A 13027-nucleotide genomic window follows, 5' to 3' on the forward strand; every position below is an offset into this window, starting at 1 on the left:
GACGTGGAAGAGAATGTATGGTGAAGGAAATGAAATGAAAATCAGACTGATAGGGGCGAGCTTATTATTTTTAATTGTTCCGCGAGCGAATGCCATCATCGTTTAACCGTGAAGGTTTTAATTAATCACTTCCCGAGTTGATGCGCTGTGTGAAGCGCTTTTCTTCTGCGAACGCGAGGTACCATTTTATTATTGGAACACTAATCGTTGCGATGGATGTTAAAGTATTATTATAATTCAAACTTAACGTAAGTATTGTAATAAAAATAAAAGAAATTCTCGTTTATAACGTATAATGATATAACGAATTTTGAAAATAAATTAAAAGTTGTATCTTGTTTTGTCAATTCCACCCTTAATTTATTAATAGTTATAAAAGGATAGCAGTTGCTATGTCACCATTTTATGAGATAATAAAAAATTAGGAATCAGAAACCATCAAACAGGCATCCGCTTATAATTTTAATATATTTCTCTGCCATCTTTTTGACTGTTTTATTCAATTTCAAAGATATTGTTTGGACTTGAAAGTAATTATCGATAAAAGAATGATCTAATATCCATCCAGAACAATATCTCTTTTAATTATTAATTTTACTATAAATTATTAACTACAGATTACTAGAATTTTTCCTTATTACGATCTTTGTATTGTCCACTACTATTACAAATATGATTAATTTCTAAACAATATGTGCAGTAGTGATTTTTAAGCTCTTAAGAAAAATGATAAAAATTATTTCATTTTGATAACTCCAACGAAAAACATTGTTTAAATTTAAAATTTGGAAAAAAATTGAATATATTATTTCTGTAATAAATCGAAGTCCTCGATACTTTTTCGAAAGGTTTCATTCAAGTCAGTTAGTGTAAATATTAGTAAGTGTATTTTGTAAAATTTACAAAAATATTGATTTTGCAATTAAATGTGTACCTAGGGGTATAATATAAACTAAATGTTTACATTGTAACTACGAATTCTACTACGAATATTTCAAGAAATTTGGAGAACATCGATGGTATTACTGTATCTGCTGTTAAACATTGTTTAAATGATCCCGCTAAGAATAATAATCAAATATAGACATATCGAAACATATCAATACATATCGAAATTCGATATAATGGCGCTACTAGCAATTGTACTACTGTTTGTCATATGGTTTGTAGCACATAAGATTATAACCTAACATTTCTCACTTTATAATCATAACCTAATATTTCTCACGTTCTGACCAATTATTTTGACAACAGTAAACAATGCCGAAGAAAAAGCAGATTAAAGCTTATACTAAAAAAAAGAAACACCAACCTGAAACAAAAATAATCACAGAGATACAATCAAAATATGACAGCGTAAGTTTTGATGTCTTTCTTAAATGCATGAAAGAGTAATTTGTCTTTGATTGAATATTATATGTTTGCAGATTGATGAAACGAAAGCAACAAAATTTACAGATCTTCCACTGTCATCAAGAACGTTGAAAGGTTTGTCAGAAAATAATTATACTGAAATGACAGACATTCAAAGACAAAGTATTGGATTGGCATTGCGTGGGAATGATATTTTGGGTGCAGCTAAAACTGGTAGTGGAAAGACTTTGGCATTCCTTGTTCCAGTAAGAAAATTGATTAAATTTATTTAATGCTCATGAAAATATAATAACATTGTATAATAACTTGATAAAACTGTTGTTCAAGGTTTTAGAAATATTATATTGTAAGCAATGGACAAGATTAGATGGACTTGGTGCTCTTATTATTACACCAACCAGAGAACTTGCTTATCAAATATATGAAACATTGCGTAAAATTGGTCAACATCATGATATCTCTGCGGGTCTTATCATTGGTGGAAAAGATTTAAAGTTTGAAAAGAAACGCATGGATCAGTGTAATATTGTTATATGTACTCCAGGACGTTTACTACAGCACATGGATGAAAATCCTTTGTTTGATTGTGTAAATATGCAGGTAGATAATGACACAAGTACCTACTAATAATAATAAAAAAATATTTTTATATTTATTTATTACTATTTTAAATGTTAGGTACTTGTATTAGATGAAGCAGATAGATGTTTAGATATGGGCTTTGAACAAACTATGAATTCTATTATAGAAAATTTACCTCCAAAAAGACAGACTCTTTTATTTTCTGCAACTCAAACAAAGTAAGTACTTTTAAAAACAATTGACTTATTTTTTTATTATTTTCTATTTTATTATATTTTGCATTTTTCATTTTTACTAGATCTGTAAGAGATTTAGCCAGATTAAGTTTAAAAGATCCCATGTATATATCTGTACATGAACATGCTAAACATACTACACCAGAAGGTCTTCAACAAAGTTATGTTATTTGTACTGTGGAAGATAAAATGTCAATGATATGGTCCTTTATACGAAATCATTTAAAACAAAAGACCATTGTATTTTTCTCAAGTTGTAAACAGGTATCGTTATTTTAAATATAATTCATAACAGCAATAACAAAAATAATAATATCCATTATTCATAGGTAAAATATGTATATGAAGTATTTTGTCGCTTAAGGCCTGGTATAAGCCTGTTAGCCCTTTATGGGACTTTACATCAGCTTAGAAGAATGGAAATTTATGAAATGTTTTGTAAAAAACAATTTGCAGTTTTGTTTGCAACTGACATTGCTGCTCGTGGATTAGGTAACGGAAAAAAATACAACTTTCTTAAGGAAAAATTTCTAAACGAAAATTCCTTATTTTGTTAACTGTCTACCATTCAAATATATTTTAGATTTTCCTGCTGTTAATTGGGTTGTACAAATGGACTGTCCTGAAGATGTAAATGCATATATACATCGTGCTGGTAGGACAGCTAGATTTCAGAGTGGTGGAGAATCTTTACTAGTTTTATTACCTTCTGAAGAAAAAATGGTTGAGAAGCTTATAGAGCGTAAAATTCCAATAAACATGATAAAGTAAGCTGATCATAATTTCTATTGTTTAATATAAACTGCATAACAATACATATATATATTTTTTCTAGAATCAATCCAAGTAAACTACAATCCCCACAACGTAAAATGGAAGCGTTATTAGCTCGAGATGTACAGTTAAAAGAAAGTGCTCAAAGAGCATTTAAAACATATATAAAATCAATTTTTTTAATGAAAGACAAGGAAGTTTTTAACGTTCATGCATTAAATACTGATGCATATGCAAGGTAATACAAGTAAATAATTTTAATCACAATTAAATTAATCTAATAATTAATCACAATTAAAATTATATTTAATGAAATATTACTTCATTATGTTACAATTATGTCATTGTTAGATCTTTAGGTTTGGCTATACCTCCAAGAATTCGGTTTCTTCAAAGAATGGACCAAAAACGACAATCGTCTAATAAAAATACAGAAAATAAGGAACAAGCTATTTTAAATAATATGTATACTGATGCAAATGAAGAAATTTCTAGTCATTCTGATGATAATGACTACAGACAAAACATTCAGTCTCAAAAAACAAATACAAATGATTTTGCATTTGGTATGAATATAAATATTAATACGTGTAAAACTATATTTTTATATTATGAAATCTTTTTCCCCTTTTTATATAGACAATAGTGACGATGATGATATATTGACTATAAAAAGGAAAAATATAGACATTGATGATATACCAGACATTACTAGTAAAGAAGAGAATCCAAGTTCAAGCAAACAGAAGGCTGTTACAAAGGCTGCAGTAGCTAAAAAAATACTGAGGAAAAAGATAGTACCAAATAAGAAAACTACTTTTGACGAAGAGGGAGAGGTTCTTATTTTCTTTTTATATCAAATTCAAACATGCATATATAACCATTGATGATACGTAACTATGATATGTTAATTTTTAGGAAGTATTAGATCCCACAAAAGTTAAAATCTCTGAATTAGCTAGAAAATATGAAACTGAAGTAGATTCTGGCATAAATATAGAATTAGCTAAACAAATATTACGTGAAGAAGATAAATTTGATAAACAACGTTTCAGAGAAAAAATCAAAGAGAAACACAAGGAAGAGAAACGAAAATTAAAAGCTAGCAAAAGTAAAGCAAACAAAGATGAAGTAAGTAACCAAGAAGATGTTAGTGAAAGTGAAGACAGTGGCCCAGATTTGGCATGGCTACCAGATCCAGATAAAATTTACGGTAAACAAGATGAAGAAGAAGAAGTTTCTAATGCTAGCTTAGAAGAAGATTCTAATGTTAATTCAGAAGAAGATTCTAATGCTAGTTCAGAAGTTTCCAATGTTGGTTCAGAAGAAGTATGTGATAGTAGTTCAGAAGATGAAGAGGAGAGTAAAATACATAGGTATGCACTACAATAATTTCTATTTACACATTGTATCTAAAAAAATACACTTATTTTATTTTTTATATTATTTTGATCTTTGGTAATTGTATCTATTGTTTACAGGCCTCCAAAAAGAAAACTCTTAACGCAAAAAGAATATAAAAAAATTAGAAAGAAACAGAAAACAATATCTGATACAGACAACAAACATTTAAGAGCGGACGAGGAACTAGCACTACAACTTTTACAAAATTGAACGAAGATATATGTTATCACTGTTTTGTTAAAGAGGACTTTAATTTTTTTCATGTCTATTATGATACAGCATAGAATTATATTAATTCATTGTAAATTAGTATCTACATCGCCGTTGTATGAAAAAATCATTCTATATTAAAAATGTTTAGAAAATTTCTCAATAAAATACAACGAAATATTCCTTAACTTTTTTTTTTAGCTCAAATCGAAATATTAATACAGATCTAATGAACGAGTATAAGTATAATCTCAATTAGAAGGCAATACCATTTAATAAGATGTAGATAAAAAATGTTTTCAGTATTTCCTATAAGGATTATTACAATCTTCGAATAATTGTCTATATTAATACTAATACTTACAGTGTATATTTTACAAAGTTTAGATAATAATTTATGATGTTGTCACGTTAGATAAAATATTAATTATATTACATCAATCAAGTTTGTTATTTTACTTAAAACTTATTCTGCATAGCTTTGTGCAATTTATATGATTTTACAGAATTCTTTGAAATTACTGAATGTAATTGCTGCTGTTAATCGCAATGACATTATATTTTTTATATGATATAATACTCTTCAATGAACAATGGAATATTCTTGCTAAGAAGCACAATTCAATAATATGTACGTATGTCTCTACAATATATTAGTCAACAAAATATGGTTTATCAGTCTTAATTAGATGCTGTCTTAATGTGCTTCATAATGGTATCAATAACTTCTCTGCTCGTTGCTTGTCCACCAAGATCACGAGTATGAACGCCTTGATTGATAGTTTTATTAATCGCATTTTGAATTAAAGAGGCATGATTTTTATGCCCAAGATGACGTAACATATCAACAGCAGCATTTAACATTGCAATGGGATTGGCAACATTCTTTCCAGCAATACTTGTACCAGTATTACGAGTACCTGGTTCAAATATTGTATAATGATCACCAAAGTTTTTACCAGCTAATAATCCAGCACCACCTAATAAGCCGCAGACTACATTTGATACAATTGATCCATACAAATTGGTAGTTAATACAATATCAAACTGATGTGGATTAGAGACCAATTGCATACAGGTATTATCAATAATCATATCATTGTGAGTAATTTCTGGATAATCTTTGGCAACCTTCCTTGATATCTCTAAAAACAATCCATCCGAAAGTTTCATTATATTGGCTTTATGAACTGTTGTAACCTTCTTTCTTCCATGTCGTTTAGCATATTCAAATGCATATCTTGCTACACGTTCAGAGTTGGAACTTGTAATGACCTTCATACTTTCTACAACACCTTTGACACTTTCATGCTCCAACATGGCATACTCTCCTTCTGTATTTTGCCTGACAATAACAATATCAATGTTTTTGTGGCGTGAATTTACTCCTGGGTACGACACACAATGTAGAACATTGACATAAAGATCCAACTGATTTCGAAGAGCAACATTTCGAGAAAGAACACCAGCTTCTGTACTACGAGTTTCAATGTTTCCCTTCAATGCCACTCCATTTCTACGAATTGATGTAATAGCATAATCTAGATCAACATTATCATCTGCATTTGGATCAATATCAACATCCTCAAAATCTACTGGTACACCTGCGTAGCTGAAAACCTGTAAATAAGCACAAGAAAAAATTATATAAGATAGAAGATAACATATAGAATATGTTATACTAATCTTTATTATTGTTTCAAAAAAACTTGTCTGAAATATAATAAAATATTCAGTACAAGGCTGTAGAAATACACCATAGAACGTGACACGGAAAGGTCATATTTTAAATTAAAAATATAAATATTGTTTTTATACCTCTTTCACATAGGTCATTAATTCTGGGCCAATACCAGCACCAGGCAAAAGAGTAACCGTGTGTCGTCCACCATAATGTGCCTTCGGTATAGGCATCACCTTTTTGATAGTTGGAGTTTTGTGTTGTATTTCAAACGCAGATAATGATGCACATCGGTGAATTTGAGACAAAACATTTTTCGGTCGTAAATATGTAGCAACGGATCGAGCAGCCATTTCAAATGTTGGTCTATAAATTACATGTAAAATATAAATAAATTATGCGATTACATGATTAATAATACGAAAAAACTGATCGATTTTTTAAATACATACTACTACTTTGCAAATTCTATTTTAACAATACCTTGAAAGTCCTTGCCAACTCCAAATTTTCAGCGCCGTTTAAACTGTGCTCTTTACAGGTAGAAGGGAAATTAACGTTAGAATTTTTCATAAAGCGCCATCTGGTGATCTAAATCGTTGACATAAAAAATGTTAAATTATTGTTTAAAATGTAATGTTGTCAAATATTCTTCATGTGAATATGAAATAATTTTACATAATATTTCAAGCTTTTTTTCAACAATATATGTAGAAAATTAATTTAAAAACTAACAATGCTATTGATACATAAATGCTTTGTTTCATATAAATTATATCGTATTATGCAAGAGAATTTAATATTTTTAAAAGTACTTTAATAAGTTACTAAAATTCCCACGTAAAAATCCCAAGCTTTTTCCTTATGCGTAATATTTCTGAAAAAAAAAAGTTTAACGTACAAATACTTTAAAATGATTCGTTAAAACCTTTAAAAAAAAATGTCATTACAACAAATACTTTGTACTATTCTACTGTACTTTGAAAATTGTTTTAAACATTTCTGAAATGATAATAATTGTGTTTTCTGTGAAATAGAAATATCTTTGCTTTAATTTATCTTGAATATAATAATTTTCTTGAAAAAATAATAAATTGACTCTCTGATTTTCACTGGTTTCATGTTGGCTAACATGTTGCTTGCGCGCCAAGGCGGTAATAAAACACTATAGCGCCAGAAAGCCCGCCGCGTCGTTCCTGCGTGTTTTCGTGAAGCGTTTTGCAGCTCTCTGCGAAGTAAGTATTATAATTATAAATTAATTGTTGTCAAAGGTTCAGAAACGTAATCGTAACAATCAATAGTATAATCTGTAACTGTTTCTTATTGAATTTCCATGTAAATTCAACGATTAACGATTTTGATTACTTCCCGGCTGGCGTACCGCCATTTTGCACTGTGTTCATTTTATTTCTCGATGCATCTTTGAGGCTTTCTACGCATGAAATAATTAAGTATAGGTACCTTTTCCCGATACTGTAATAAGAACTGTTTGTAAGTCTTCTCTTATACAACCATATCAGATAAATTCAGTTACTTATTTTAATCAATGAGTTTAGAAGTAGATCAATTTTTCCCACATTTTCAAACAATTCATTTTTGTTTACTATACAAATTTGACTCTTTGTGCGTTCATTTACACTGTGAAATCTATTTGTAGTATTATTTAAAGCAAAATGAACAAAGGCAAAGAATCCTCTCCTGCGGATACTGATGCTGCAGAAGAATACAGTGTCGAGAAAGTTTTGGACAGGAGAATAAATAAGGGAAAGGTATAAATAGCACATTTTATAAAACTCATGTACTATCTATTTTATTTTATTGTATATTTAATGATATATTATGTGTAGGTGGAATATTTCCTGAAATGGAAAGGATATTCTAACGAAGAAAACACATGGGAGCCAGAAGAAAATCTAGATTGTCCAGATCTAATTGCACAGTTTGAGGAACAACGTAAAAAGAAAGAAGCTGCTGCAGCTGGTAAACGTCATGAAGACAAAGAGCAAAAGAAACGAAAGAGTTCAAGTACTCCTACACCTACCCAAGCTAAGAAAAAAATGGCAGAGGAAAAGAAACTTGAAGGTAACTATTGCTTTTAAAATTAATATGTTAATCCTTTGCACTCTGTGGTTCTTATTTTCCATTCATTTTGTCCTCTTAGAAGAGACAATCGAGTGCAAATGGTTAAGTGATATACTTAGTTAATAATAATCTCAATCCTTGTACATTTAATTTATCTTTAACTATCTTATTTAGGTTTCGACAGAAATTTGGAACCAGAACGAATTATTGGTGCAACAGATTCAAGTGGAGAACTAATGTTTTTGATGAAATGGAAAGGAACAGATGATGCAGACTTAGTTCCTGCGCGAATTGCCAATGAAAAATGTCCTCAAATCGTAATAAAGTTCTATGAAGAACGATTGACATGGCACAGTCCTACTCATGATGACGAAAGTTCAACGAAAGCTGATGCAGAGTAGCGTACTGCCTTTCGGTTTACATATACAGCACGCTTTAGAATTTGTCGCATATAACTGAAAGCTAGCGTGTACAGAAATTGAAAGATTTAACGTTTAATTGGTCAATTCACAATAATGGCTTACATGTTTCCTTTTGCGAGTAATAGCAAACAATATTTGAACAAATAAGGAAGTCTTATTGCATACCTGTGTTGTTGTTAGTAAAAACGTATTTACTCTTAGAATGTACTTTCGTAAAAATGTGCACTTACAACTTCTTTTGCAACTGTCTCAACTTTTCTATATAATAATTGATGACAAATGTTTCTAATAAACCTATGTTCGTAAGTTTAAAAAACAAAACAAAACTTAAAATTGTATATAAATATAGTTCTCAACATGTATTTTCAGTATAAAATAACGACAAAAGTATTTGTATTTCGGATGTAATTTAGTTGCAATATAATTGTATTTTCTTTTAATTTGATGATTCATACATTATACTTATCCTTTTAATGCTTAATAGTTATGAACGATTTCAGTTGCTAAAGAAATTGCAAAATTGAGTATTTGATTTGAATAGGACACGACAATGTACAGTATGTACGGAAACATAAGTGGAAATAAGCTATTGAATACTTGAAATGTGTAACAGTCTTTTTAAATAACTTTAAGTGTACTTTCGCGTAAGATATACAATTTATATTATAGCAGACAGGATAAATAATTGTGTTGAAGAAAAATTGTCTTTAGTTTTTAATTGAAGCGATGTGTAATTGGTAAATTTGGAACATTAAAATTTTTCTTACAAATTCTTTGCTTTTATACAGTGATTGAATGTCAGAATAAGTTCTTATTTAATAAATTCGTTTGCTTTTTAGTAGTAATTCGGACACAAACATCTTTTAGTGTGTAAGTGATATTCAAATACGCAGTTTATTTTGTATGAAATTTCAAATAAATTATCTAATTCTTTTTTATCTTTTTTATTCTTGTTTAATTTGCAATATTTTAAGAAATAATGATAAACAAATTTCGTTATACGGAAAAGCAGTCGTGAGTATACGTAGTAGATAACATATTCGTTCGTATCTAGTTTTTTAGTACAATAGTTTTTATTATTTACATACAATCAATTTTCTTAAAAATTATTTATTTCGTGATTAACGTTTAATCTTTTTTACATTTTTCTTGAAAACTTTAGGACCTTTTCGTTTGTTTTTATTAAACGGTGCTCTAAGCTTCTGATGTCGCTTCATTTCCCAATCAATTTGTTTAGAACTTGCACCATCTGCAGTATTAAATACATTTGTTCCACCAAGTTTACCTTTTTGTTTACTGTGTTCTTCAAGCATTTCTGCAAATTTTTCTGCTGCTACAAATAAGTTACTGTCAACATTTTTCATATTTTTCTGTTTCTTATTCTTTCCTTGATCTTTTAGTTTTGTTTCTTTATTTTTCATATTTGGTTTATCGTCAGTAATATTTTCATCATCAGTATCTTCATTAAAGTCTATGTCGCTCATATCATCATCCACGTCTAAATCAATGTCGCTCAAATCTTGGAATTCCTCATCCATATCATTATTTTCATTTAATTCTGCCTCTGAGTCATTAAAATCATTACTTTCCTCGCTTCTGACTTCATCTAAATCTTCATCTTCTTCAATATCTATACAAAATATAAGACACATTGTGAAATTGATTTCAGTACATGTAAAAAAGAAACAAAAACTACCACATGGACGTACCTTTCTTCTTCTTCGGTTTAGTTTGAATATCAGCTGCAATGTCCAAATCTTCAAAATCTTTACCATCAGTCAATCTATCTAACATACTGTCAAATTCTTCACTATTAACACTTTCAATATCATCATCATCTTCATTCTTAGTTTCATGTTTAAATTCTTTCCTCTTTTTTAGATATCGGTATAAAAACAATTCATCAACAGGTATACGTTCTTCTTTTTCATTAAGATATGAAACACTATCTACTGGAATGCACTTAACACCTCTAGGTGTATATCCTGAACGTTGTGCTAAAGGATCATTTTTCTTCTGTACCTTTTTATCTTCCAATTTCTTTGGATTTTTGAAAACGTACCGATCCAAAAAACGCATTAAACTCAAATCTTCTAAAGGATCTCCAGTATAAGCGATTGGTTTTCCTGTACATATAAAAATACGTTTTATGTAGAATATGTTTCATGTAAATTTTTATAAAAATCAAATACAGTACCTTCAAGAATAGTACTAGCAAATAATGCAACACTTGGGTGATAGTGTTTGGATAAAGTTAGCAGTTCAGTATGTAAACCCTTAGTTATTCCAGCATAAAGAGGGTTACGATAAAAAGGATCATATCCTTTCTGCTGATCTGGTTCAAGTTTTATATCATCTTCTTTAAGTTCAGCTTTAATCTTTTCACTTACAGTAGGTTCAGATGTAACATTTGTCAGTAGAATAGAATCTTCTAAAGAATCTTTGTCTTTCTCACATACGCTAACATCTTCTGAATCCAATGAATTATTTACAGGTTCAGAATCTTCATCATTTTCAATTTTAATACAAATTTGAGGTTGTAATAATAAGTTTAGTAATTCTTTATGTGTCCATAAAATTTTGGATACTATATATAAAATAGCACATGACATGTTTGCAGGAAAATATAATGCAATTTGTAAAGTTCTCTTAATAAATGCATACAAACGTTGTATTTTCTTGTCTTGTTGGAGAACTCTAAATAATAAATTAAGAAATACTGCACGTTTATTTGCTATTCCAATTTGTGGGTCTAATAACTTTCTATAAAAAGTAGAATAAAACCTGTCTGATTGAGCTTCATCTTTTCCCGTGGCCTATATGAATAACATCACAATAAAATTAAAAAAATATTTTACAGTATCTTACTAAATATTTTACTAAATCATAATATTTAGGAACTTACTTGATGTAATAAATTAAGTGCATTTAAAGAAACATTAAAAGATCCAATATGTACAACTTTGTATACAGAATCTATATGATTATTCAATATATTTGAATCCATTTTTGCAAATGGATATGCTCTATTCACACCAGTTAATATTGCTGCCATCATTCGACTGTCTGGTTCACCTTTCTTTAAACAAGCTTTAAAAAATGCAAAGTAAACTTCCATAAGAGTTGAAGCAACTTCTTCATCTTCTTTACTTAATATAAATTGAGTTAGTAGACAAATTGCATAGTACTGAGTACGTTGTGCCACATTTTTTCTAAACAGTAGCTTCTCAACTTCTCGTAATACAATGAGTTTCATGTTTGGATGTTCATGTAATAATTTATTCATACAAAATATAACCTTCGATCCTACTTTAGTGCTTGGATCTCCTATTTTATTTATAATCAATTGCAATAATTTATGTTCCTGTTCAGCATTTCCTATTAACAAATCTGTCATTACCGATATTGCTGCTTCACGGTTTGCATCTACTGTATCCGATGCTATAGTAGCTAAAGATGCAATAAAATGTTCATATGATTCACGTAACTGATCTTCAAAATACCAATGAGCCATTAATTTCTTCTTTGATACATCTGTTTTAATTATCGTATCTGTAGAATTATCTTGGTCAATTTCATTTAAATTTTGATCTTCAAATTTGAGTAGTTTAAATTTAGGATGAAGTAGATCATTGAGAAAAAGATCCCTTATAGACTTTATTGTCATAATACATTGACTGTGTTTTGTTGAACGTACTTGATTTAGCAACATTGTAAGTCTAGCTAAATTGTATTTTGGATTGTCTTGTACTAATATAATAGCAGCTGCTACTTTATCTGATATTGTGCCCTGTGTCAATGCTGTTTTCAACCATGTTTTTTCAGAATCACGAGTTTTTGATTCTTTCAATTGGAAAAGAGAAATTTCAGCATCTAAATATTTTTTAGCTTCAGCTTTTAAGTTTGATACTTCTGCTTCAGATTTAGAATGTTTACATGGTTCTTCTCTTTTAGAAAATTCTTCATACCATTTTGAAGGACCACCAATGGTGGCTTCTTGTTTCACTCCTTTCTTCATCTTCATAAAAATAAAAAAGATTCATATAGAAATGTACTACTAAATTATTAGTAGAGATTTAAATTTCCTTACCTCGTGGTTAACCTTAAAAGCATTGATATATTCAAAAATGTTCTCTTACAATATAACAGAAAAGTATTATATTTTACAAATAACAGAAATATATTTGTTATTTAAATTAATATTATCCACCTTATTCTGATTGTCTTAGGTTAATAATAATGTTTACAGAAAAAGATCTGGT

General features: G+C 29.2%; 4 protein-coding genes across 8 annotated transcripts; 2 read left to right on the forward strand and 2 right to left on the reverse strand.

Moving 5' to 3' along the window:
* The first annotated feature begins 1176 nt into the window (after nt 1-1176).
* LOC143180715 (putative ATP-dependent RNA helicase DDX10) lies at nt 1177-4580 on the forward strand. Its single transcript, XM_076380655.1, has 12 exons — nt 1177-1356; nt 1428-1619; nt 1702-1974; nt 2053-2174; nt 2255-2456; nt 2522-2684; nt 2776-2959; nt 3028-3204; nt 3318-3532; nt 3606-3802; nt 3885-4342; nt 4448-4580. Exons 1-12 carry the CDS (start codon nt 1261-1263, stop codon nt 4578-4580), a joined length of 2412 nt encoding a protein of 803 aa, XP_076236770.1. The 5' UTR covers nt 1177-1260.
* A 22-nt stretch (nt 4581-4602) lies between these two features.
* Idh3g (Isocitrate dehydrogenase (NAD(+)) 3 non-catalytic subunit gamma) lies at nt 4603-6813 on the reverse strand. 2 transcript variants are annotated; one of them, XM_076380668.1, is made up of 3 exons: nt 6745-6813; nt 6399-6627; nt 4603-6200 (listed from the first exon to the last, which is right to left on the reverse strand). In XM_076380668.1, the coding sequence occupies exons 2-3, from the start codon at nt 6612-6614 to the stop codon at nt 5262-5264; spliced, it is 1155 nt and encodes a 384-aa protein (XP_076236783.1). In that variant the 5' UTR covers nt 6615-6627; nt 6745-6813; the 3' UTR covers nt 4603-5261. The 2 variants fall into 2 exon arrangements, with proteins under 2 accessions (XP_076236783.1, XP_076236786.1); XM_076380671.1 differs by having other exon boundaries at nt 6714-6786.
* A 620-nt stretch (nt 6814-7433) lies between these two features.
* On the forward strand, nt 7434-9708 carry LOC143180783 (chromobox protein homolog 5). 3 transcript variants are annotated; one of them, XM_076380747.1, is made up of 4 exons: nt 7434-7496; nt 7919-8030; nt 8109-8343; nt 8518-9708. In XM_076380747.1, the coding sequence occupies exons 2-4, from the start codon at nt 7935-7937 to the stop codon at nt 8742-8744; spliced, it is 558 nt and encodes a 185-aa protein (XP_076236862.1). In that variant the 5' UTR covers nt 7434-7496; nt 7919-7934; the 3' UTR covers nt 8745-9708. The 3 variants fall into 3 exon arrangements, with proteins under 3 accessions (XP_076236862.1, XP_076236878.1, XP_076236870.1); XM_076380763.1 differs by having other exon boundaries at nt 7478-7496; nt 7931-8030; XM_076380755.1 differs by lacking the exon at nt 7434-7496 and adding an exon at nt 7670-7752.
* Nucleotides 9709-9797: 89 nt separating this feature from the next.
* Noc1 (Nucleolar complex protein 1) lies at nt 9798-12990 on the reverse strand. 2 transcript variants are annotated; one of them, XM_076380642.1, is made up of 5 exons: nt 12856-12990; nt 11671-12783; nt 10963-11581; nt 10475-10891; nt 9798-10395 (listed from the first exon to the last, which is right to left on the reverse strand). In XM_076380642.1, exons 2-5 carry the CDS (start codon nt 12781-12783, stop codon nt 9887-9889), a joined length of 2658 nt encoding a protein of 885 aa, XP_076236757.1. In that variant the 5' UTR covers nt 12856-12990; the 3' UTR covers nt 9798-9886. The 2 variants fall into 2 exon arrangements, with proteins under 2 accessions (XP_076236757.1, XP_076236747.1); XM_076380632.1 differs by having other exon boundaries at nt 11671-12882.
* Nucleotides 12991-13027: the final 37 nt, after the last annotated feature.

Source organism: Calliopsis andreniformis, chromosome 1 (genome assembly GCF_051401765.1).
Source record: "Calliopsis andreniformis isolate RMS-2024a chromosome 1, iyCalAndr_principal, whole genome shotgun sequence".
In the NCBI taxonomy this organism is placed as follows: Eukaryota; Metazoa; Arthropoda; class Insecta; order Hymenoptera; family Andrenidae; genus Calliopsis; species Calliopsis andreniformis.